The sequence below is a fragment of the Macrobrachium nipponense genome, chromosome 40 (assembly GCF_015104395.2).
Source record: "Macrobrachium nipponense isolate FS-2020 chromosome 40, ASM1510439v2, whole genome shotgun sequence".
Lineage (NCBI taxonomy): Eukaryota > Metazoa > Arthropoda > Malacostraca > Decapoda > Palaemonidae > Macrobrachium > Macrobrachium nipponense.
Window position 1 is genome coordinate 40,468,365 of NC_061101.1, and position 26,782 is coordinate 40,495,146.

At 37.4% G+C, this 26,782-nt stretch overlaps 1 protein-coding gene across 3 annotated transcripts in view; it reads right to left on the reverse strand.

Annotated features, from left to right (window-relative positions):
- Positions 1-1,629: 1,629 nt before the first annotated feature.
- LOC135212109 (uncharacterized) overlaps positions 1,630-26,782 on the reverse strand; it is a 61,018-nt gene continuing 35,865 nt past the window's right edge. The window contains exons 2-3 of one of the 3 annotated variants that reach the window (XR_010313819.1): positions 5,176-20,711; positions 1,630-5,003 (exon numbers count right to left, since the gene is read on the reverse strand). Coding sequence is in view for 1 of the 3 variants with exons in the window: in XM_064245503.1 (XP_064101573.1) it covers positions 19,047-20,711 (1,665 nt within the window). In the remaining 2 variants the exon portion in view is untranslated. Of the gene's footprint in view, positions 20,712-26,782 lie in introns of all 3 variants that reach the window. The other 2 variants (XR_010313818.1, XM_064245503.1) reach the window with 2 other exon arrangements.

Here is a 26,782-nt window from a genome sequence, read left to right on the forward strand (position 1 = left end):
GATTTCAGCTTTACAGTTACCAAAGCAGGAGCATATGAAAGGGGAGCAGGAGAAGGGTTAATGGCTGTAGCAGGCATGTTCATTGCAACATCAACCATCTGGCCAGGAAAGAGCGAGAAGGTCTGTTACTCTCCAACCTATCTGTCCCTTCCAGCTGATATTTAGTCTATGTACAGTACGGAATTACGGCACAATGGTTTTATAGTATGGTACAATTCAAGTACAGAAAAAATGAGAAAAATTCTGTACCATACCACACCTTAGGTTGGCATATATCACTAAGCAATTACTAATGCATTATTTGGTCCCTTCAGTGACTGCACAAGTAGATCACTAAGGTACTTAACATTTCAGTTTGTAACTTATCATGCATGTGTGTGTGTTTGGAATTCCTTAATTAACATGTGTAAGTCTGTGTGTATTTCTTGAAGTAAAACGTTACAAACGTTTACAGCATCAGCCATATAATCCCATATTGTCCATTCAGGGCAACCTTCTTCCACTCGGCTTGATTATGAATGTGTGCTGCCCAGTACTGGTCTTTTTATCGTAAGTATTGATATTATTGCCATTATTGTTAATACTATCATCATCATCATCATTTTAATATTCTTACAACCAAATATATACACATGTAGTATATATAAAGTCCCTTTGCTAATTTGCATCTGTTAACATTGAAATTTTCATAAAGAGGAGATTTTTCTAATATAGATTAAGTTTGCTTATAGCACAAAAAAAGTACGGAATTAGGGTACATTATTTTTACTGTACTGTATGGTTCAGAAAGTAATTGAATGTACAGTACAAAATTACGGTACGGTATTCTAGCCAGGTACGAAGTACGGAAAAACATTCTGTACCGTACCGTATACTACAAGGGTCACAGGAGAAGAGGACCCTCAGAGGGAGACACTGACAGTACCCTCTAAATCACCTCCATTAAACAGGATGTCAATAAACACTTGATACAAGTCAGAGCTAGCGACAATTCAGACTCCTGTAAAGTGAACAAGAACGATATATACTCATAGATGACAAAAAACATGCTGGACATATAGGTGTTTGCTGATTATACTTACTGCGAAGAGGATCAGCCATTATCATTTGAACTGTAATCACACCCAAAGTTAAAAATTGCACCGAAGTTGTTAACCAAAGAAAGAAAAAGAAAATACTAATCAAAGTCTGTAATAACAGCTACGTTAACAATTCCATCAGCTGCAGGGCAGAAGTGTGTGAATGATTACAGTCAAGTGAGTGGGTGGTATTCTGCCTCCTGCTCATCTGTTGCTAGTTTACTACCTTGTTACCAAGCTTCAATGACACAAAGCTTTTGCCAGAGATATATCCATACAAAAGACAATTGCATTTCCTTTTATGTGCATTCAAAAAACAATTAAGACAAGGAATGTAGGAGGCTGAGAGTATTTAATATATCACTCAATCATAAACAATAACACTTTGCAATTTCTCACTCAACTGCATATGTACACACAAAGTCTACTAAAACTTCCAGGTCTTGAAAGTAGGTTAACTACTTTCACAGCACTAGAATCATTAATTCTCAAATAAGAATTGTAAGATCAACTAATATTTTTTAACAATCAGAGACAAATAAACAACATGTAGGCTTAATATATTTATTGGTTGATATAAAAACAATTCCAAAAAGTAACCTTTGCACTGGAATCACAGCCAATTTTCATTATCACATTCACTTATACAGTAATAAAAAATTACATAAAAAAAACATAATTTAAATCAACAAAAAAAGAAAAAATAATACCACTACTTCAAAGTCTATAAAAAGGTATACTTATAATTACAAGAAAGAATATATCTGCATATACTTATAATTACAAGAATATATCTGCATATAAAGCAAAATGCTTCACTGTATATTGTTTAATAACCTTACAGGATGGAGCAAACATATAGTGGAACCTTGGTTTTCGTCCTCCCTGATTTTCTTATGATTCGGTTTTCATAGATTTTTTCCAACAAAATTTTGTCTCAGGTTTCATACACTTGGAAACACTCCTTATAAGGCCCACCATGTGAATTAGGCTGCGTACTGAGCGCCCAAACAAAGCAGCCCATGTTCTTGTGTGACCCACTATGCTTTTATGTTCATTGCTTTTGTGCTTTTTTTTTTTTTTTACTTCAGTGCAACTGCTAAATAAGCCATCATGGGGCTAAAGAAATTTTCAAGTACTAGCCCTCCTGTAAAAATCGTGAGAAACACTACAGAATTTAAGAAAGAACTTGTAGCACAGTGTTGGAAGATGTCGCATCCGATCTCAGTGAGAAAATGCCTACAACAAATGCTGATGTTAGTGAATTTAAGGCCAGCAGAGGCTGGTTTGAAAAATTCAGAAAGCAAATGGGCATATACATATAATGTGGCTACTTCAGTGATAAGGACATGTTTATAAGTGGAGTGGTGTAGAAAATTTTGTGGAGAATTATCATCGCAACAAAGAAGTTGTAATCCGTGTCTCCAACATGTTTAATGATAATGCTGTGTTTAGTTTTAAGCAAATTTTAAAGAAACACCAGAAAGAAATGTCTTTCAACAGTTTTGTTGTGCGACAGAGGTCCAGAGACTCAAGCTGGTCCTAGTGCCAGTAAAAAACGAAGAGGCGAAGTAACCTCTGATAGTGCCAGTACAAAACAAAGAGAAGTAACCCCAGATAGATCCTTGATACCTGAAGTCCTTCAGGGAGATTCCCCTTCCAAACAATAACCTCCCCTCCTCCCTCTCTGTCTTCCAAATGCTAACAAGTGTCTTCCATAAAGGTAAGTGTGATGTTAAATGTTCATTTATTCATTTCATTAGTGATTTAGGCTTATTTTTCATTGTTTTCTGTTTTCTGTATGTAAGACTGTGTTTATTAACTATAAAGTATTTTTGTTAATATTTTGGGGTGTCTGGAACACATTTGTATAATTGTACGTATTTACAGCATTCCTTATGGGAATTTCGTATGTTTTGGACTTCGTGGGACGTTATGGAACGGATTACGTACAAAAACCCGAGGTTCCACTGTATCTTAAAAGAGGAAATATCCCTTCATTTGTGACCTGGTCATCCAATTTTCAAAATAAACTATAACTACTTCCTGATACTTGACAGTTTATTATTCCAAAATAACAAAAAACCACTTGCTACCTGGACATTTCAAAAAAAGAAAAAAAAAACAAGCATTCATAAGAACCTTCAAAACTGAGTAACTAAATCTCTCTCTATTTCAAACATCTTGACCATGATTACCTTGTCACCAGATGACACAGCAAGTACAAGAAGGGTATTAAGTGAAATTCAGACATTGCAAACTATCTATAAGATGGGAGAAATAACAAATCATTTCAATGGTAAGCAGTACTTATGTATATCATAAACACTGTATTGATAACGAGAACATGAAATGCCCAATCACTAAATAAACTTTCAATATGTAGAGTAGAGTATCTTTCTAACCACTAAATGTGGATACGTAAATGAATAAATCGAGCCTATCAATCATAAAACACTATGCTAACCTTGTAATGTATTACCATAAAATCTACAGATGTAAGAAAATTATAGCAATGCAATATAAAATAAATGTACATACGTATCTATAAATCTGCACTTTATTAGTAAAATATCTCACTCGAGACCTTTATTCAATAACCAAACTAATATTCACAATCAAATACTGTTCAAACTGTATCACACACACATGATCCATAATCACTATATCATATCCTACCTCTGTACCAAGTTGGACTGAAACCTCTTCCATTATTAGGACAGATGGATGATCTCCCTTCATGCACATCTTAGTATGATAGTTTACCTATGTATACACAGTTTGAAATCCCTTTAACCATGTAAAAGGAGTTGCACTGGCAAGGTAAGAATGAAACACAGACTCAAGCAAGCTAGATGGATGATCTCCCTATATATCATCTATGAATGAAGTCTATTTTGTACCAAATTTAACAAAAATCCCTTCAAGAATTATGGTAAATTTGTGCTGAGAAGGTAAGCAACTAACAGGCACACAGAATCTCCTATTCTGCTGGAGTTATGATACTGACGACAAAACACTAAAAGACAATTATAAAATATATGAAGCAACTTATTTAGAAAACGTACAAGTGCCCACCAGAGAGGGAATCATCCCTGTGGAGGGCTGTACATAAAACCAAACAAGGTAAATAGAAGGCTAACAAATAAACAATCTCCCTACATACACATCCGTGCTTCATGAACTACCTTTGTACCAAATTTGACTGAAATCATTAAAACTCAGTTTCGATAAAAGGGTAAGAATGGCAAACACACTCATGGACTGGCAAACAGACAATATCCCATAATGCAAATCTAAGTTTTCCTGAAATCCTTCAATTGTCTACTACCTGTGATCAGAGGACAGACACACTAAAAGACAGACCATCTACCTATAAGCACATCTAAAATGATAATCTTTCTTTATCCCTATTCCAATGAAATAACTTCCACTGTGTAAAATTGCAATGACAAGGAAGAGTGACAGATGCACTGACAGAAATTCCTTTCAACCATGAGAGAGGTATAATGATGACACAGCAAAACAGACTGCTGATGTGCTGACAGTCGGATAGACTTACGAACAATCTCCTTTTGTACCTGCCTTTGTATGATAATCTGCCTTTGCACCAGGTTGATTAAAAACCCTTAAAATGTAGACTGGTGTGGGGGGGATAATAAGGTGAGTATGCAGGCACAATGACAGACAGACCAGAATATGGATGGAAAGGCAAACAGATGGACAGTCAGACTAAAAAAGATACTGCTCGTTGAAGCCAATTTGTTTATAACAGTAAACGTCAGAAGTTGTTGTTTGCATACGTAACAACCAACAATATGAATTCCCAAGATGAAGGAAGAATGTCACATTTATACCACTGTCCTCGTAAAAACAGGAAGCACTATGGAAGTCTTGCTGTCTGGCAGCATTATACATTAAGTGCTGCAAAAATGTCTGGCAGCATTATACATTAAGTGCTGCAAAAAAGGAAGCATGAAATCAATGTAAGTTCATTTACAGTACTATTATGTATGTAGTATTTTGATGAAATTAAGAACACTGTCAGTAAAAACATAAATATGAAAGTACAGATCACAGTACTGACATTACATACCATGTGAAAATTGCGTAAGATTGGTTGAATCCACATGACAGCTACTGACAAACATTTGAAACCCCCTAAAATAAAAAATAAATCAAAGCGCACACATTCAACCGATTATCGAATATTACTGATGCTGTGTAAATGACAAAAATACACCACTGACAACTAAAATTCAGGAGGGTGAAAACCTGAATGGCTCTCAAACACGAGGTCTCGTTCAAAAAACAAGGTCAAGCTAACGGTATGACACATAAAATGGAGAATTCCTTTAACTGGGCCTCATCCAGTAATAATCAACTAGCTTTATAGGATATTTGGAAATCAGTTAATCAACACATTTCGGGTTTTGAGAAGTTTGAAAAACAAGTTTTATTATATGGAAATATAGTCTAATCTAGATTTTTTCAAACATTGGTGAATTTCAGCACAAAATTACAATTGACAATGCAATACACCTGCCATTACAATTCAACTAGCAAACTGATAAGACAATTGTTTAAAGGAAGTTCAACTGTTAAACAAGAGTGAAGGGTATAACAAAAATTGCAAATTTTAAAGTAATTTGTATTTTTCGTAACATACAAACCTGAAAGTCTTTAGATGGGATTTTGCTTGAAAACACAAGCTGGAATGGCTGTTAAATTTAAAACAAGACTACCAACGGTAGAGGTAAATGCCTGCCTATTTGTCGGTCTGTACTCCACTTTGCCTTTCAGCCCAGGTACATGAATGTGGGGTGACTGGGGTGGACCATAAATGTAAAGACCTTTAGGTTTGTATGTTAGGAAAAATACAAATTATTTTAACTTTTGTAGTTTGTTCCTACACAAATACAAACCTTCGGTCTTTACATAGGAGACTTACCCCTTGAAGAGTGGATTCTAGGTAAATCTCTGAACCAACTGGAAGCTCTACCCACCTGGGAATCTCTTCCTGGTCTCAAAGAATATTTGGGATGTTCAACTGCTAGACTTCTGGGCTTGAATTAATAAATGTGTGTCATTATTCCAAAAAAGGTTGGAACTTAGCTATCTAGACTTAACTGCATACCACACCAATCCAGCATGTGACGGATAGCCACCTGCCTCTCTGCCCTACAAGAAAGGTAAAAGGGGAAAGAGATAAGTCAAGTCACTCAGAAACATTCTCTCTTGCTCACCATACATCTTAGGCCTGGGGTATCAAACTCAAGTCCTTGGTTATGGTCTCGAGGGCCATCAAAGATTTGGTAATTACTTACTGGCAAGACTGAAGATTACAACTTATTTTGATGGTCATCCTGGTTTACCAAGAATACATTACTTGGGTTCATCTGAATTTACACATGCAAAACTATTGTCATATGATTGAAAGGTAAAACTTATTATGTCTCGTTTTAACAGTTTAGTAACTTTAGTTAACTTTTCCTCAGTTCTAACAATTATAGTAGCTCTAGTTGAAAAATCTCTTGGCACCTCACGGGCCACTTAAGACCATCCTGCGGCCCATGAGTTTGACACCCCTGTCTTAGGTGATGTGCTAACTATCCCTCTACGGGAGCTGGGTCCAAGGACCTGTGGGCAATGACCTGATGGTAGAAGAATGTAAATATTATGTCATAAATAATATTGGCCATATTAATCACTTTCAGTGGACATACTGTATATGCCGGCGTATAAGACGACCCCCCATTTTTCATGTAAAATTGTAGGTTTAGAGATATGTTTGCCGTATAAGACGTCACTCATTTTATTAAATTACATATCTCAATCAGCTGACGTGAGTTTAGTTGGTACATTAATAAAAGCAATAATTATTGGAATTACTGTACCAAAAAGTGTAAAATTGGTATCTTCAAGATTTCAAAATGTTTGGCAAAGCTAACCATTACAAAAAAATACTTTTGTATTCCCTTAGGAAAAATATACGGTAAACATCGCGACAAATGTTCAACACCTGTGACGTCACTATCAGCAGAGTAATACCTGTTGGAAGACCCCATAAATGTATGCCTTTAAAATTGGAACAAATCCCGACATTAAGGATAACTGGGGAACTATCAATATCACAAAACACTTTAGTTTGGTTATACAGTACTAACAAGGAACTACATATATATTGGTCTTTGTAAACAACAATGCTCGTAAGTCAAGCATGACTAGGAACTACGAATTTTGGAGGCAAAAGCACATCTGAAACTGGCAAAAACACACGTAGCCACGTACTTCATTTAATTTACATTTATAAATAAAGTATCTGCAAATTTTAAACCCAGCTTTGATTATATTTAAGAAAGAAATATATGAATTAAGTTCCCTTCGGTAACTAAAGTGATGATATCGGTAAAATTAAATAATCCGATTATCTTAACCCTTAAACATCGAGTTGCTATTTACCAAAGTGTCTTTTGTATGCTGGCGGCATTTGGGAGTTAGCGCTGAAGAGGAAAATTTTTTTTTTTTTTTTTTTTTTTTTCAAAAAATCACAGCAAGCTTAGTTTTTAAGATTAAGAGTTCATTTTTGGCTCCTTTTTTTGTCATTGCCTGAAGTTTAGTATGCAAACATCAGAAATGAAAAAATATCATTATCATATATAAATATTAAAATATATGACAGCGCAAAAAAAAATTTCATATAATTGTATACAAATCGTGCTGTGAGCAAAACGGTTAAAGCTAATGAGTTTAATTTTTTTCATTGTATTGTACACTAAATTGCGATGATTTTGGTATATAACAAATTGTAAAACGATTAAAGCAACACAGAGAAAATATTATCACAAAATGATGCATGAATTTGTAACACGCGGACGTAAAAAAAGTTTTTTTTTAAAAATTCACCATAAATCGAAATATTGTGCTAGAGACTGCCCGTTTGTTGCAAAATGAAGGTAATTGATTGAATATTACTAGACTGTAAGTGTTTTAGCTTACAATTGCAGTTTTCAACCATTTTGGTCGAGTTAAAGTTGACAGAAGGTAGAATTTTTTCTATTTATCGTGATTTATATGAAAATATTTCTAAACTGATAAAAGCTACAACCATGAGTTATTATTTGTTGTATTCTACATGAAATTGCGCACATTTTCATATTTAAAACTTTATGTAATGGCTACTATAAAACGGTGCAAACATTACAACAAAGTGACGAAAGAATTTCTGAGATTTTCGGCAGAATTACCATGTGCGAACGTAAGGAAAGAGTTTTTCAAAAACTCACCATAAATCGAAATATTGTGCTAGAGTTTTCCAATTTGTTGCAAAATGAAGGTAAATGATTGAATATTACTAGAATAATGATTGAATATTACTAGAATGTAAGAGTTTTAGCTTATAATTGCGTTTTTCAACCATTTTGGTCAAGTCAAAGTTGACTGAAGGTTGAAATTTTGGCACATTGTGATTTTTATGAAAATATTTCTAAACTAATAAAAGCTACAACCATGAGTTGGTTTTTGTTGTATTTTTCATGAAATTGTGCACATTTTCATATATAAAACTTCATGTAACGGCTAATATAAAATGGTGCAAAATACGACAAAGTGACAAAGGAATTTCTGAGATTTTTGGCCGAGTTACCGCGTGGATGTAAGGAAAAAGTTTTTTTTCAAAAATTCACCATAAATCAAAATATTGTGCTAGATACTTCCAATCTGTTGCAAAATGAAGGTAAATGATTGAATATTACTAGAATGTAAGAGTTTTAGCTTACAATTGCGTTTTTCGACCATTTCGGTCGAGTCAAGGTTGACTGAAGGTTGAAATTTTGGCACATCGTGATTTATATGAAAATATTTCAAAACTGATAAAAGCTACAACCATGGGTTGTTTTTATATGTATTCTACATGAAATTGCGACATTTTCATATACAACTACTATCCGACTTACAACCTGCTCGACATACAACCACTCGTACTTACAACCTTACTTCAGACAGTTGACCATAGAGTTACTTGGCACTGCGCCATCTCATGAGAACTCTCATCACTCAGGCAGCATCAGTTTGAGTTACCCTGCCCTATCTGCAGCATCATTTGGTATTAACTGTACTGTAGACTGAATTGCAAACCAATTTAAGTAAGAATCGACTTCTGACATGCATGCAAGAACCTAACCCCATTGTAACTCAATGCCTGATTGTAGGTAATATATACTATTACATAAATGATTAAAATGTATTAGTAGAAGTACATTATGGTAAAAAGATTGAAATAATGATTGTACATTACATTACAGTACTAAGTAGGCACTTTTATATAGCAAAGGTTTGATAGTATACCCTACCCAGTATGTTGGCCACTCTCTAAGGTTCGACTTACATCCACTCTGACTTACAACCAGTGGGTCGGAACCAAACTTAGTTGTAAGTAGGATGGTACTTGTATAAAACTCTATGTAACGGCTAATATAAAATGGTGCAAAAATTTACGACAAAGTGACAAAAGAATTTCTGAGATTTTTGGAAGAGTTACCGCGTGGACGTAAGGAAAAAGTTTTTTTCAAAAATTCACCATAAATCAAAATATTGTGCTAGATACTTCCAATCTGTTGCAAAATGAAGGTAAATGATTGAATATTACTAGAATGTAAGAGTTTTAGCTTACAATTGCGTTTTTCGACCATTTCGGTCGAGTCAAAGTTGACTGAAGGTTGAAATTTTGGCACTTATCATGATTTATATGAAAATATTTCAAAACTGATAAAAGCTACAACCATGGGTTGTTTTTATATGTATTCTACATGATATTGCGACATTTTCATATACAAAACTCTATGTAACGGCTAATATAAAATGGTGCAAAAATTACGACAAAGTGATGAAAGAATTTCTGAGATGCGTCGCTGGTGCTTTTTAGTGCGAGAAAAAAGAAATTCGCTCATGCGTGCCTGGGTAACACTTGTAAACAAAACAACAGCTTGATCCATGAACGCCCAGCATCCCTCAAGGCGCGTGATTTCAAATTTTTTGCAAACTAGGCCTATAACTATTTTTCCGCGAATATTTAAAAAAACTTTTTGTAGTCGACGTACTGTACGTCCGATTAGCACCCGACAGACAATTTTAGTCAACGTATAATACATCCAATAGGCGTTTAAGGGTTAAGTAAAATAAACCATAATGCAAATGGCAGATCACCCTGTTCATATTATACGATAATTTGGTAATATTACATGCAATATGATTAGATACAGTAAAAAAAAAAGTTTTATCAAAATGCTCTTTATTCTCATTACACAATTATTATTAGACTTTTGCTTTAGAATTACAGACAAAGACTGTAAACTTGTACTGACATAAACAACAGAATCGAGAAACAGGCAATTACTGATGTCATATTTTGAAGGCAAAAGCACTGTCTGAAACTGGCAAAAACACACATATACTTCATTTAATTTACGATCTTTATAAATAAAGTAGCTGCAGTTTTTAAATCCAGCTTTGTTATTAAGAAAACTAAAGACAGTGATGATATCGGTAAAACAAAATCAGCTGATATTTCAAGAATGTAAACAAAACCAGAATGCAAATGGCAGATCGCTCTGTTCATATTAGTAATTTGATATGGTAATAATACATGCAATATGATTTGATACAGTAAAACAACCGTTTTATTAAAATGACCGTTATTCTCAATACAAAACTATTACAGTATTTGACTTTTGCTAATGGATATCTGTCTTTGTAACAATGTAACCAGGCCAACAGAGTCTCTCTCTCTCTCTCCAACATATGATGCTCCTCCAGCCTCCATTAACAATCTCTGGGTTTCAGAATTACGGATAAAGCCATTGTAAGCCTGTATGACATAAACAACAGAATCAAGAAACAGCCGATTGTCGATGTCATTTCCCGTAACTATTGAGCATTTAATAAGAGTTGCGTTGAAGTTGTCACTTTGTTAAACCCTGCTGCCGATTTTGAATGGTGGCTTCCAAAAGTGAAAATAAAATACATTTTTACTCATTCATCACGCAATAGACATCTGAAGAAAGAATCCGAGTAAATTGAAGCTGCCGGTTATAGCAAAAGCTGAATAAAATTAATAATGAAGCAAACGAAAGTGATGTCCAGAACTGGCAAAATCACACTTGATGCCAACATGTACAATCCAGTATTGTGCACGTTTTAAACCCAACTTTGTTAATTTACAAGAAAAAGTATAACCGAATTACATCTCTTCTAGCAGCTAATGGCACTGAAGATATCAATACTACTCAATCAACCGAGATTTTGAGAATTTAAACGGATGCAGGCTTATTCGGACCTTGGCTGATTCGGACCTTAATCTTGGCTGATTCGGACCATTTGCTAAGCTGATTCAGACCCATACTAATAATTTTTATATTATAGCAATGGGTATTTCTATATAAGCATTCCGCATCGTTCGTCCCTGCGAATACAAAAGCCACCAGGAATTGGGGCGTCAAATGTATTTCGCCGTGTTTAGTACAAGCCCCTGGGGGTTAATTACAGTCGTCCGAATAAATATTATTTAAAATCCTTGTTCAGGAGGTAAAACTGCATAGGAAAATCGGCCAATCATATGAAAGTCCGAATAAGCCTGGATAATGGTCCGAATGAGCCAGTACATGGTCCGAATCAGCCAAGGTCTGAATAAGCCTGTTCCCATTTAAACAATATCAAATGCAAATTGCATACGATGACAAAATTTATATTCTGTAATATGTTTAACTTTTGCAAATGATAATTTTCTCCAGAAAATATTTAGGTTTACAGGGCTTTTCGGTTTTTAGAATTACGGATAGAAATCGTACACCTATAACAAAGTGAGAGCTCATTCACCCTAATGTCTAATTATGGTAATTATCCACGGTAATTACAGTTGTCCTGTTGACGGTATCAATAGTTGTGTTGCTAGTGATTCACTTGAAATACCTACGTTCTTTACCATTATTACAGATGTTTTGACTACATTATCGATAGTTGTGACAGTAGTTAACTATTGACGCAACTATCAACACTTCAGGGGTTAGCCTATCATTGATAATCTCAACAGGATTTAAGGTGTGCTTTTTATACTCAGCGTACAAGATGACCCCCATTTTGGGAGAGATTCTTTAAGGTTAAAAGGTAGCCTTATACTCCAGCATATACAGTTCATTATAATGTGATAAGCTTTGTTTGACAAAGTTGAAGAAATTCTGTAAATTCAGGGCTCGTGGTTTTTTCTGCAAAGATTGCAAAAGGTAAACAATGCAGTTGTGCCAACCCACTAACTTAGTGACAGATCTGGAGGTGTTTATGGAAATTAAGCTTAGCTGAAAGAACTCTACTGACAAAGTCAAGACATGAGAAACAGTAAGCATCTTTGATCAAAGACCATTGGTAAGCGAAGCTACCATAGTTACAGTAAAGAGTATTATGTACATGCTCTGTCTTCATAATAGGAAAAGAACATACATGAACACAGAAGTACAAAATGTTGCTACACATTTTTAGTATTTTAAAGATATATTGTATTAATTTTAACTTGTAAAATTTTTATGTTCCAGTGACTTTAGTATCATCTTTAGCACTACTGACCATACTGTTTCCACCTTGAACTGGGTCTGGTGGCAAACGAACCGGTTCAGGGTTGAGAGATCTAAGACTGGTCTCCGAGACTGATCTTTCACAATTTCTATAGCACCTTCCTACCGTATCTCCTTCACCTCTTCCCAAGGGGCAAGGTCCTTCAGCAAGCTGGGAATGTAAGTCTGGAAGCAGACCAGACCATTGGTGAGGGTGGCGGGAACTCAAAGGGTAGAAGATATCCTACCCGAAGGACATCCACTCTTTGCACTGTATCACTGCCATGTTGTCCAATGGCTTGACAGGCAACCCCCCCCCCACCACACCAACAGCAACAAGGGGGTGGGGGGCACATTTCCCTAGCAGTGTCCTCCCTTATCCTTACCCTCACCCCCCTTTCCTAAGATGGGCAGGGTGCTGAAAACGTGTGCTCCTTTCACAGTAGGGGCAGAAGAAGACTGGGTGTTCCTGGAAACCGAAGAGGAAGGGCCAGCCTGACACGAAGGTCGGGCTACAGTACCACACAAAGACCTGGAGGTCTTGGCCATTGCCTGGTGAATAAGTATGTTGTTGTCTTTGCCCCTTAGCCTATAGGGAAGAGGGAAGTGGAACCCAATAGTACTAGTGTCCATTTAATAATCCCAGTACCGACTCTGACCCGACAAACCTGGTAACCTGAGACAACAGAGCATCTCTTCACTTTAGGACCAAGTTTGCCCATTGGTTAGCTGTCTGGTAGGCTAAGTAGGTGATGGCCCTACCTAGAGACAACATCAGTCTCCTGAATATGGATTCCTCTTCATATGTATGGGACCCCAAAGAGGAAAGAAGCGATCTTGGCCCCAGCAAGGGAACAAAGATCAATCCAGGAGACTTTGAAACACTGCCATGGTAGCCAATTTCATTGCCTATGACCCTTGCTGCAAAAAAGCAAATTCCTTCTGCATGGAGGTGGTCTTAACCAGACACAGACAAACCAGGTAAAGGTCAACCTGTTTTGTCGGCAAAGGCCTTTCTGAGAGATAGTAGTATTTCCTCTGGAAAGTGACAGGCTAAGGAAGTGTCTTGCATGATTGGCTATAGTCGAACCAAAATGTTGTGGTGGATGAAAAGTGTAATCAGAATGCTTCGTATTTGAATCTAAAAGTTTAGGATTTTTTCATATGTAAACAAAGGGGAAAATCTCATCGGTTTATTACTAAAGCTGGATTAAGTTCTGTACTGGATGGTGCGAGGCCAATCCCTCCACTCACACTTTCGTTTCTTATTTCTTTCCTTATTATAAATTATTATGAAATAGTTTACATCTGGAATATTGGTAGCTTCACGCGTCCAATCATAAACTCGTCACATCAGTCAAGGACCCATTGTTTGCTTTTCTCTCGCAAAGTAATTATGAACGTTGTATTCTAGTGACCTGGCTGAAAACAGAGAACACATCTCTCAGTTTCGTCTGCTCTTTCCATGGCTGAAGCAGGAAGAACACGTCTGCGAGTACTTTCTTTGCAGGTTGAGTTGAGTGAATGACTATGTACAGTGGTGCTCAAATCTCATGCAACATGATTCTTTTTGTATCGTCCAGATTCTCAGACTCAATGTGAAGTTGCCAAGTAGTGCTAATTTTTGTTTATTTGTAAAGTTGTACATGTCAAAAAGTTTGCGAATTCACAGCTAACCCTATGAAAGCACACTTAACATCCTCCTCGGACTGGTCAACATAACCACGTCTACAGCATTATGACAGTAGACGTAATAAGCTCAACAGTCATAACAATTTCAAAGCAGGAATATGAATCAAAGCAAGTTTTCTTTAAATGTTGAAGTTTTTGGCTGTGTTTAAGATGCCTGTATGTTGCAAAATGTATAATTAATTCTTTCATAAGGTAAGTGCAAGAATGTGTAGATATTCTCATTTGCTTTCTGGCCAGAAATGGTTAATAGAGAGATGTGAATGTTAAGTGTAAAGTAAAGAAATCTAACGTCTAGGCCTAGAATAATATCTTGGCTTTGACAAAAGAATAATTGCATAGGCGAATATTTGCTATTATGCCATAATTTTTAAAATATTTAAACTATATAACAAATAATTATGTATGAAAATCCAAATATTCTTCTAACACATATAGTGTAAATGTTTTCAAGATAATTTCATGGTCGCTACTCATTGTAGACCTACTTATGTTACACCAGGTGGTTGTTGTTGCAGCAACACTAATGATACATCACACATTGATATCGGTGGGCGCATTCTACTTTTGTATATACAGTACATGTTTAATTTTTTTCAGTGTTGAGGTGTAAAAGCAATGAAATAGGACTGTTACAAATTTTATGCTTGCTTTGGAAACATTATTTATGTTATAACAATTTTTTTTTTTTTTTCTATTTAAAATTTGAACTAAGGTTTGATGACGACTTCGTTTTCGTTAAATGCTTTAGCGATGAGTGAATGAAAGTTTTAAAAATGTTTCGTAAGTGTTTTTCTGAAATTTGGCTACACATGACATTTTCTTACAGTTTTGAAATATTAGACAGATTTCACTCTTATGAAACATATTATGGCCTTATTGTATGCAATAATCGCATTTACACACTGAAATAATAGATAAATATGGAGTATGTTAGGTTGCCAGTTAGTGAATTTTGAACGAAATCCTACGAGTCATGTCGCATAAGAGTTGAGCATCACTACATAAACAAAATGCTGTTGTATATAGACGAAGATGAAAGACCAAACGAATTTTATGGCTTTATAATGAGTTAAATCTTAATCATGCAAGCTGGAATTTCAATCTTTTAAAGACGTGACTCCAGTGCCTGATAAAATCTTTCAGTAAGATCAACTTGGTTTATAGGGAGTTTGGAGGCAGTCTTATTCTGGAATAGGTAGTTCAAAATCTCTACAGTGTAAAGGGTCAAACATACCTTGCCTTTGTGTTTCTTTGATAGGCTCTATCATTGTAGATGGTAAAGTATTAGAAGTATAAGTGTAAAGAAGGTCTTTTCAAGATTCTAGTATCGCTAAGGTGGGGTCAGGAAAAGAATACAGCTCTGCCAGGTCTATTTATCCTTTTTAATCTCGGCCTCAAGGTTAATCCCTTGTTTGTGACTTTACCAAAGATTTGTCAGTTACTGAACTTCATTTAATAAAGAAAGAGTAAATTTTGGTTGATCTTAATGATTTTCCTTTCTTTGTGTGTGTTTTTTGGAAATAATAATCACAGATCCTGTAATAATGCCATAATTTTAAGCCATGTGTGTGTGCTAATAATTCCTTTTCCGTCTACATGCACACACACACATGCAAAGGTTACTTGAGGTAGCATTTAGAAGAAATGAAAATAAAATCCGGGAAAAATACGGAGCATACACTCCATCTGTGTGCTTAATACGCCTGTATCGCTGGGGTTTTAGCTTTAGGTATGTCGGTTTCCTTATGGCTAAAATGACCAAAACGTTCTTAACCAAAGTGAGTTCTCCTGCCCAGACACAAGAGAATTTACCTGGTCAAAAACTCCTTGGCAAATTCCAACCATGGCAACCCCATCAAGACCTTCTGGGTCTCTAAAAAGACTTGATGGTTGATGAGTGATCCAAAGGGAAAGCCATGGTCTCTTCCTCGAGATCATTGAAGTACAGTGTGTCGAACATTTCTTATGTCGAACTTTCCATTTTTCGAACACAATTTTAGAGAAAATTTTGTATCGTTTGTCAAACAAATGCTAGTACTTCGAACTGACTGATTATTGGTTTATACTTGTATTCAACGGCCTACTGGGTCTTACAAGTTAAACTGTATTAAATTTTTTTTCATTTACAATATATAATGATAACCATATTTGACAAAATAAATAAAAGCATAAAGCATTTCAATATAAAATCGTACATAACTGCGGTGACGTCATGCCCAGCTGACTCGAGACTGAACGAGGGAGTGTTGATATGTTAAGGAGAGAAGAAGAGAGAGTTAAAATATTACTGTATGTAAGTAAAATCACTAACAATTCACATAAAAAAGGTAATTTCACAATAAATTTAACGTAATAATAAAACATGAAAACAACCAAATGCAATACAGAAAAACAAATTTAATTTTTTGTGCACCGAGTGAGACGGTCTAGTTGAACAATATTAACAAAATAGTAAATGAAAGAACAAAGCTTTTCACAATCAAATTTAGCATAAACGATTAACAAAATCATTCGTCATTGCGGTGATGCACAGCTAACTCGAGGTAGAGGGAGGGGGCGTTTATATTTTTGAGGAATAATGAATAAATAATTTTAAGTTACCGTTAGTCTTGATATTGTTGAGGAGAGAAGAAGAGACAGTAAAATCTTTACCATAATATATACGTAAAAGTGGTACCAATTCACATAAAAAATAAAATGTTATTTCACAATAAATTTAACACAATGAAGAACATGAAAACAATTAAATGCAATAAAGTAAAAAATGAAGGAAAGAAAAAAGAAAAACTTCCTTGAGTCAGTGTTTGGTGAGCTGAGTGAAATGATAAAGAGAGGCGAGGAGAGGGAAGAAAGGGTCTGCTTCCCACTGAATTATCAGCTGGGCTGGGATGATTATTCGCCCATGTCTTTCACTTACACTCGATCTGCCCTAATCACTTCTTTTTGTTATGGTAAAATACCTTGTCTGAAAGTTAACGGCCGTTCCAGCTCAAGTTGGCACACAAACTCCTATGTAAAGACCGAAGGTTTCTACTTCTGTAGTAACAATTACAAGTTAGGACTTCAAGCAACCTCTTTGAGTCTAAGGGTTCTATCTGGATGTAATTAAATGCCTTTTTATACTATAAATGAAATTACCAGAACAATATTTAAAACTGATTTTACAATTGGGATACACTTTTCTTGTAAAGGTATAAAATATTTGTATTTTGTAAACCTCATGGACAAGATAGCCAAACTCACCAATGTCTAGAACTATTTCCAACTTGGGTAAATATTTAACATTTCTCAAAACCCAAAATATAAGAACCAAAATTTTCTCCAAATCTATACAATGCACCTTTCCCTGAAGAACAACTTGATGTGGATGAAAGCAAAGATTTTTTAGTGATAAACCGATTTCATAAGGATCCAGGGAGAAAACATCAGTCAATAAGATGGAAGTTTTGGGCAACAGTTGGTGCTCTTCTATCAAGTTTGGGTGACTGGGATGAACATAACAGCATGGACTTAAGGCTACCATAAAAACCTTCAGTTCAGCAAGAGTCTTAATTAATTCTGATAGCTGGGAAAGATCCTCACCAAAAAACTTAATTTTTAATTCTTGAAGATGGACAGCTTTCCTTAAAAGCTCCACTATATCATTATTCACTGGACACCTAACTGTAACTAACCGACAGGAAGATGATTCATTTAACAAAAGCATGAGACATTTTTTTGTGAAGTTAAAGTCTACATCACCCCTGCTGAGAAAGTAATGAAGATCCAAATGAATATCTATTGGATATTTGGTAAAAGTCTCAATAGCTCTGGGTAAAAATTTGGATGCATCATGAGGGCTGCTAGTAGAAGTTTGGCTATAGCAATAGTGAAGAAAAACAGACTTTGGTACTACATGCTGCAATAACTTCACAGCCCCAGTGAAATAATAATCTTCCTTAAAAGACCAAGTTATGTTTTTAATGTAGATCCACATCATCTTTATGAATAAATGGTCATCCGCTTCTTCTAAATATGAAAGGTAGTCAACATATATAAGACCACAAATATTTCTCCTTGCCAGTATAAACACCAGTTGTTCACGTCTTGGCTCGTTGAATAGTTTTTTGACACTCATATAGCCCAAAAGGAATAGAACCCAGGGGCCTCCTATATGATCCCTCATAAAAAGCCATGCATTATTTTTTGCTGATGCTTTGAAACAACCTTTCGACCTTTTACCACTGTGATTTTTACTCATTTCTACTTCACCCATATGAAACTTACAGAAGGGCTCTTCTCAAGAAAGGCATCAGTCGACAGTGAGAAACTCTTATCATAAGTTCTCTGAAAGATGTCATCAGGCAAATCTTTCGACAAGCTATCTACATTAACCCTTCTTCTACGCAGATATACTTCTGGATCATACTGCAGTAACACAACTCTCCTACTTCTGAAAAAATACATGGCAGTTGTAAGGATATCCCAATTTTCTGATACCATTTTGTTAGCAAATGCTCTGGCAGCCAGAAAATCTGACAAAGTCCGATGAATAAAAGTAAAGTCTTCTCTGATCTCTGTAGGTGTAGCCCTTTCCTCATATACAAAGAAAGCTGACATAGTATCTGTGAATGGAAGGCCAAGGTCTGAACATTTCTCTGCAAGATACTGAACTTCATATTTTTTTAGAGTAAATTCAGTCTGACTGCTTATCCCACAAAACACAACCAAGGTAATCCAAAAATACATTAACTTTGGTTTGTAATAAAGATTTTAGTTGATTTAACTGATTAAATGAGTCTCTTTCTATAAGCTTTTGGACGATATGATCTACTAACAAGCAGTAAAGAGCTGAGCGTGACTTGACCAAAGAAACCTTATCTGGGTTGTTAAGCCACAGTATAACAATAAGAGTGATGTACAATGGAACATGAAATACATCCCAACTGATACGGTTGTCCCTTTGACAAAAGTCCATAAAACTCTGCAATTTTAAAGTATTTTCAACTTCATCTGTCACTGAAACATTAATTAATTTCTTTGCACATTCTTCAACATTACTTTGGGAAAATCCCTGTACACAGAGAGTAAGGTAAGTTCGCTTAATCTTATCTAAAGTAATTTCAATTTTATTTCTAAATTCTGTTCTTGTAGTAATCAGTATTCTCGAGTCTGGAAATTTCTTACAAATTTCCTTAATCACTTTCTTGGTATTATTACTTGCTTCATCATAACCATCTAACAGCCAAAGCAAGGACACATTTTTGAGGGCAGATATCATATCATCAGTTTCCAGTTGCTGTGAGACACTGTGTAAAATCTCATCCTTCAATAAGTCTTTGACACTGTGGCTAAACACATGACGTAACTCCACTGGTATAATTAGTTCTATGTTTTCCATTCCAAGTATTGTTGGTTGGGAGGAGAGCCAATCATGGACCATAAACCTGAATAAACTTGTTTTACCAATTCCTGGGGGTCCAGATGCTATAATCACATCTGGTAGTTCCCCTGAGGATGATAGTTTTGAAGTTATCAAATGCTGCATGTCAACTTTACTTTCACCTTTAATTGTTAACTCAGTGAATATTTGCTCCACATCCAAATGTGAATAGTAAGAGTCCAAAAGCCAAGAAAATGGATTCAAGATTCTAAGATTCTTACCAAGGCTCAGGATGTCCTTTCTTCCCTCCCTTATAAGAACAGTTTTTTGTTCACTCCTGAGTTTGAGAAGAGCATCCTTGTAGGGTTCCCAAAGATCAACTCCACCTAAAAGCACCTCTTCCATTGCTGTCTCCATTTCAGCAATGTCTGAAGCTAGCAGGTCTCTGCTTTTCAGCCCTGCAGCTATTAGAACACTTTTGCATAATTCTTCCATATCCTTGATCTCCTTTTGTAGCTCACCAAAAGTGAATGAAATATCTTCATGCGCACTTGTGTTTCTATGATTTTTCAACAGTGTAAGACTATTTTCAAGTGTTCCAGGTGTCCTCCACTTTGAATCATTTGTATCAGCTAATCCACAAACATGCTGAAGAAGAAGGTACAACAGAGATATATCAAACCCTTCACTTGACTCGTCATTGTCCAACTTCCTTCTTTGACTTACATTAAAGGTCTTTTTGTATTTAATTTGTGAAAATCTATTCAAAGCAAAAAGGTGATCTTTAGACTTTCCACTTTTGGGTCTAAGTAGTAAATAAACTTTGTGCATCACTGGTTTAACAACTCGTTCAAGAGCAATTCTATACCTTAACGCATAGTGGTCATCTGGTTGAAGAACTGGAGTACTCACAGGAAGACAAATGTAGAGCAATGCTAGAAAAGTTCTTCCAAAGCAACTCATTTTTCTGTGAGCAATCTGAAAAATACCATCATTTAACAATAACTGATTCTACAGGCACATTATTTTGAGAAAAAATAATGAGAAAATTAAATGTCACTTAAAAATACAATCAAAACAAGGGCACAACACCCAAACATTTATGTCATAGAATTCAGTCCAGTTCTATGGAAATGCAGTTATATCAAGGTCGACTGTCAAGGAGTTACCTTCCTTCCTTTATGTGCCATACATATATATTTAATATGAAATGCATATATACTTAATATGAAAGAAATTATTTCTGAAACAAGGACATGGGTTCATTATAGCCAAGTGACCCACCAAAGACAATTTCTAAAAAACAAAAATTATCTGCTTTTTCTTTTACTGGTACAAAATCATTCCACAACTGCCTTCTCATGCATCAGCTCCCTTTCCAGACATGCTCAAATAAACAAGCAGCATCCCACTGGCCATCTTTGCAAAATGGTTATGTCAAGAGCAGCATCAACAATCTGTAGCCTGTGGGGTCAGGAGAACAGGTTTATACAGTGCCACAAAAAAAAGTTTTGATTTTAAAAAGCTGTTTTATTTGATGGATGTATGATATTTAGGGCTAAAGCCCAGGCACTGGGGCCAAGAAGGCCATTCAGCACAGTAATGAAGGTTAAATAAGTTGAATTATGGTAAGTAAATGAATGAATGAATTAGTGAAAGAAATGATTCATAAAATTAGAAGTGACTAATAAATAAATTAAAAATGACATTTTCATGATAAAATAATGTTTCACTTATACTTACCCGGTGGTTACATATAGCTGTCGTCTCCTGACGTCACGGCAGAATTTGAAATTCGCGGCAGCGCTAATGGTTTGACAGGTGATCCATCTACTCCCGCCCTCTACCGGGTACCAGGAACCATTCCAGCAATATGTCACAAGTTTCATGCCTACCTGTCCATATGAGGGAGGAGGGCGGGCTTTGTTATGTAACCACAGGGTAAGTATAAGTGAAACATTATTTTATCATGAAAATGTAATTTTCACTTATACAACTTCCCCGGTGGTTACATATAGCTGATTGACACATTTAGGTGGTGGGACAATGGCAGCTAAAATAACAACTGTTGGAATTATCCGAAGATATAGGTTCCTTACCTTTAAAGACAGCTGACTCAGTGGTTACTGCCTCTGTAGTCCGCTGGCCTTTATTGTACCGACAGGATATATGGATCCGTGTGCCGGACACAATAATAAGTACTTGCCGTTGAGGACGTGACCGTAACGGACAAGACAATAATGCCCCTGCTCAGGGCGCAGTACAGAGCACAAAAAACACAATGAAATGAGGGATCACCACACCCGGTTAAAAATTACACCAAGACATTAAAAGACTGAAAGATACTCTAAAACCCCATGTATCTTCAGACAATCTTAAAACAAAAAACCACAATCAAGGAGAAAAGTTAGTGAGGATGGGAGACATCCTTCTCTCCCTCACCCAATACCGTGTCAGTCACAATGAATGGCCCCAATGTACTGCAATTTTCATATGTGGTTTGCAAATCTGTCAGATAATGAGATACGAAGACAGAATTGCTTCTCAAAAAATTATATTGTTATGATACAATAAAGTTTTATGAATACTTACCTGGCAGGATATATATATAGCTTATCCTCTTGTCGCACTGGCAGAATTTCAAAACTCGAGGCAACCGCTAGTACACTGGTAGTTCAGGTGATCGCCACCCCGTTCCCGTGGTGCTGGTGCTCGGAACCATTCCCATTTTCGTCAGATTTTCTCTGAACCCTGTCTCCTGAGGGAAGGAGGGTGGAAATTTAATTATATATACCTGCCAGGTAAGTATGCATAAAACTTTATTGTATCATAACAATATCATTTTTATGCATGACACTTACCTGGCAGGTATATATATAGCTGATTGACACATTTGGAGGTGGGTCAAAGACAGCAATATCGTCATAATTTGAAAATTAAATAATTTTAAAAATTATTATTAGGTTCCTTACCTGCTAAGGTAGCTGACTTCGTAGGTCCTGCCTCTTAGCCTGCTAAACCTTAGTAGCTCTCAACTAGGATGTGACCTGTTTGTTGAGAAAGCTAATAACAAGGGTCTGACACCTGGACATGACCAATTTGCTGACAGGAAACCTTGGCCCTCATTTATCACGGGCATTCATGCTAGGAAAGTTAGTCACCTGAACCAAACACAACAATCACTATAAAAAACAACTACTTCATAAACTGAGAAGGCAATAACCTTCTCAGACAACCATAAAAACACTATAACCTAATTAAAATAATAGCCTAGCATGTTAGTAGGCTATGGGGTGGAAACTCCTTTGCCCAGTACTGTACCTGAGGATACGTACGGGCCCAACGTTTGACAATTATCAAAAGTTGTCTTAACGTCTCTGAGGTAATACGAGGCAAAGACTGAATTTGTCCTCCGAAACGTAGTCTATAATCTCCTTGAGGGCTAAGTTTTTTCTGAATGCCAAGGACGTAGCTACGGCTCTCACTTCGTGAGCTTTAACCTTAAGCAAACCGAAGCTTTCTTCTTGGCAAAACAAATGTGCTTCCTTAATGACTTCTCTTACGAAAAAAGCCATAGCATTTTTAGACATGGGTCTGGTAGGGTCTTTCACAGAACACCAGAGAGAACCTGAGGTCCCTCTAATGCTTTTTGTCCTTTCCACATAGTAACGTAAGGCTCTTACTGGGCAAAGAACCCTTTCCTGTTCTTGACCTACCAGATCGGACAGTCCTGTAATCTCAAATGATCTTGGCCACGGATGTGAAGGATTCTCATTCTTGGCTAAGAAATCTTCCTGGAACGAACAAACTGCTTTGTTGTGTTTCCAGCCTACTTGTTTGTTAATAGCTTGCAGCTCACTAATCCTTTTAGCTGTAGCTAAGGCTACCAAGAATATAGTCTTCTTCGATACCTCTCTCATAGAAGCACTGTCCATAGGTTCAAACCTATCCGTTCCTAAGAACTTGAGTACGACATCAAGATTCCAAGAAGGCGCTTTGCAATGTCGATCCTTCTTAGTATTAAAAGATCTGAGAAGATCTCTAAGATCTGCGTCATTGGACAGATCTAATCCTCTGTGCCTAAACACTGACGATAACATACATTTGTATCCCTTGATGGTTTGATTTGCCAAACCCACTTCCTTCTTCAGATACAGAAGGAAATCTGCAATTTGGGTCACAGAGGTACTGGATGAAGAAACCTTCCGATTCTTGCACCATTTACGGAAGTTCTCCCACTTCGACTGGTACACTTTGATAGTTGAAGCTCTTCGTGCTCTAGCAACTGCCTTCGCTGCTTCTCTAGAAAAACCCCTCGCTCTGACAAGTCTTTCGATAGTCTGAACACAGTCAGACCCAGAGCGAGGGTGTTCTTGTGGAACCTGTTGAAGTGGGGTTGTTTGAGAAGATCTACTCTCGCAGGTAGTCTTCTCGGGGAATCCACTGTCCATTCCAGTACCTCTGTGAACCAAGTTTGGGCCGGCCAGTATGGAGCTATGAGTGTAAGTCTTGTTCCTTGACTTTCCCTGAATTTCTTCATTACCCTTCCTAAAATCTTGAACGGTGGAAAGGCGTACGCGTCTAGCCCCGTCCAGTCTAGTAGGAAGGAATCCACTGCGACTGCAAGAGGGTCCGGGATTGGAGAACAATAGTTCGGTAACCTCTTCGTCGTCGCGGTAGCGAAAAGATCCACCACTGGGCTGCCCCAAAGATTCCACAGCCTCTGGTATACTTCTTGATGCAAGATCCACTCCGTCGAAAGAACTTGTCCCTCCCTGCTCAACAGGTCCGCTCTGACATTCTTCTCTCCTTGAATGAATCTGGTGAGCAGGGTGACGTTCTCGCTCTCTGCCCATAGAAGAATCTCCTTCGCCAAATTGCAAATAGTAAACGAGTGGGTCCCTCCTTGTTTGCGTACGTATGCCAGAGCTGTAGTATTGTCCGCGTTGATCTGTATCACTTTGCCGCTGATCCACGATCTGAACGCTTTCAGAGCCAAGAAAATCGCCATCAGTTCCTTCCTGTTTATGTGCCAAGCTTCTTGTTCCTTGTTCCAAAGGCCTGACTCCTCTCGAGGGCCCAGCGTCGCTCCCCAGCCTGCGTCTGACGCGTCGGAAAATAATATCAGGTCTGGGTTCTTCTGCTGGAGTGACGTACCCTCTGCTAACCTTCCCGGGGTTAGCCACCACTTCAATTCCTCCTTTATCTTTACAGGAATTGGAAACAGGAAGGAATCTGGTTGCGATCTTCTTCGCCAGACTTCGTTCAGGAAGAACTGTAAGGGCCTCATGTGAAGTCTTCCTAGAGAAATGAACCGCTCTAGCGAAGAGTGTGTCCCCAGTAAGCTCATCCACTCTCTCGCCGAGCATTGGTCTTTCTCTAGGAATCTTTTTTTTTGCACCGTTCCAAAGGCACAAGTCTGCCCTTCGGGGGACGGAAAAGCCCGAAAAGTCACTGAGGATATCAGAATCCCCAAATAAACTAGCTCCTGTGTGGGGATCAGATGTGACTTTTTCAGGTTCACCATCAGACCCAACTGCCTTGTTAATTCCAATGTAATCTCCGTGTCCTCCAGACATTGTTGCCTTGATTGGGCTCTTATGAGCCAGTCGTCCAAGTAGAGGGAGACTCTGACACCTAACACACGAAGCCACTCCACCACGTTCGCCATCATCCTTGTAAACACCTGAGGGGCCGTGCAAAGCCCAAAGCAAAGGGCTCTGAACTGATATATCTTGTCCTGGATCACAAATCTTAAATATTTTCTGGACCTTGGATGAATCGGAATATGAAAATACGCATCCTGAAGGTCCAGCGTCACCATCCAGTCCCCTGAACATACCACTGCTAGTACTGAATCGTTCGTCTCCATCGTAAACTTGGTCTTTTCTACGAACAAGTTTAGATGACTTACGTCCATTACTGGCCTCCAACCTCCTGAAGACTTCGGTACCAGAAAAAGTCGGTTGTAAAATCCTGGGGACTCGTGATCCAAAACAGGTTCTATGGCTCCTTTCTCTAACATGCTGACAACTTGATGCCAAAGAGCCTCTCTCTTCTCTAAATCGAAGTAATGAGTCCCTAGGGCTCTCGGGGTTGTAGCGAGAGGTGGCTTCTTTAGGAAGGGGATCTTGTAACCTTCCTTCGCTACGCTTACGGACCAAGGATCCGCTCCCCTCCTTTGCCAGACTTCCCAGAAGTCTAAAAGTCTGGCCCCAACACACGTCTGGAGGACTTCGAACTCATTGCTTGGTTGAGGTTTTCGAACCTCTCTTGGCAGGAACTCTTTTTACCTCTAAAGGCTGGTCGGGAAAAGGTCTTACCCCGAAAGGGCTGCTGTGTTGTCCTTGATTCCTTCAGTGTCTTCTTTACGACCTTTGTCGGCAAATACTTCCCCACTGAAGAAGTCAGCAGATCTTGGGTAGCCTTCTGAGTAAGGGAAAGCGCGATATCCTTAATAATTTCCGATGGGAAAAGTTGTCCTGAAAGTGGGGAGAACATCAACTCCGACTTTTGCGCGTTCGAGACTCCCTTAGCAGCGAACGAGCACAACAGAGACCTTTTCTTCAGCACACCTGCCGTAAAAAGTGAAGAAAGTTCATTAGCTCCATCCCTCAAGGCTTTATCCATACAGGACATAATGCTTCTGGGTAAATCCAAGTCCGAAGGTTCTTCCATCTCTAAAGTACGAGCCAAAGCCCCCAACGACCAATTGAGGAAATTAAAAACTTCAAAAGTCCGATAAATACCCTTCAGCAAATGATCGAACTCTGATGAGGTCCACCACACCTTGGCTGCGTGTAAGGCATGCCTACGGGAGCTGTCCACGATATTAGAAAAGTCCCCCTGGGAGGAGGCAGGAACTCCCAGGCCAAGACTTTCCCCCGTAGCGTACCACACACCAGACTTCAAAGCCAACTTGGCCGGAGGGAAAGCGAATGAAGTCTTCCCTGATTCTCTCTTCTCCTTCAACCATTCATTGATGCATTGAAGGGCTTTCTTAGCTGTAATCGACAGCGTCATTTTCAAGAAAGAATATTTCTTGGGTG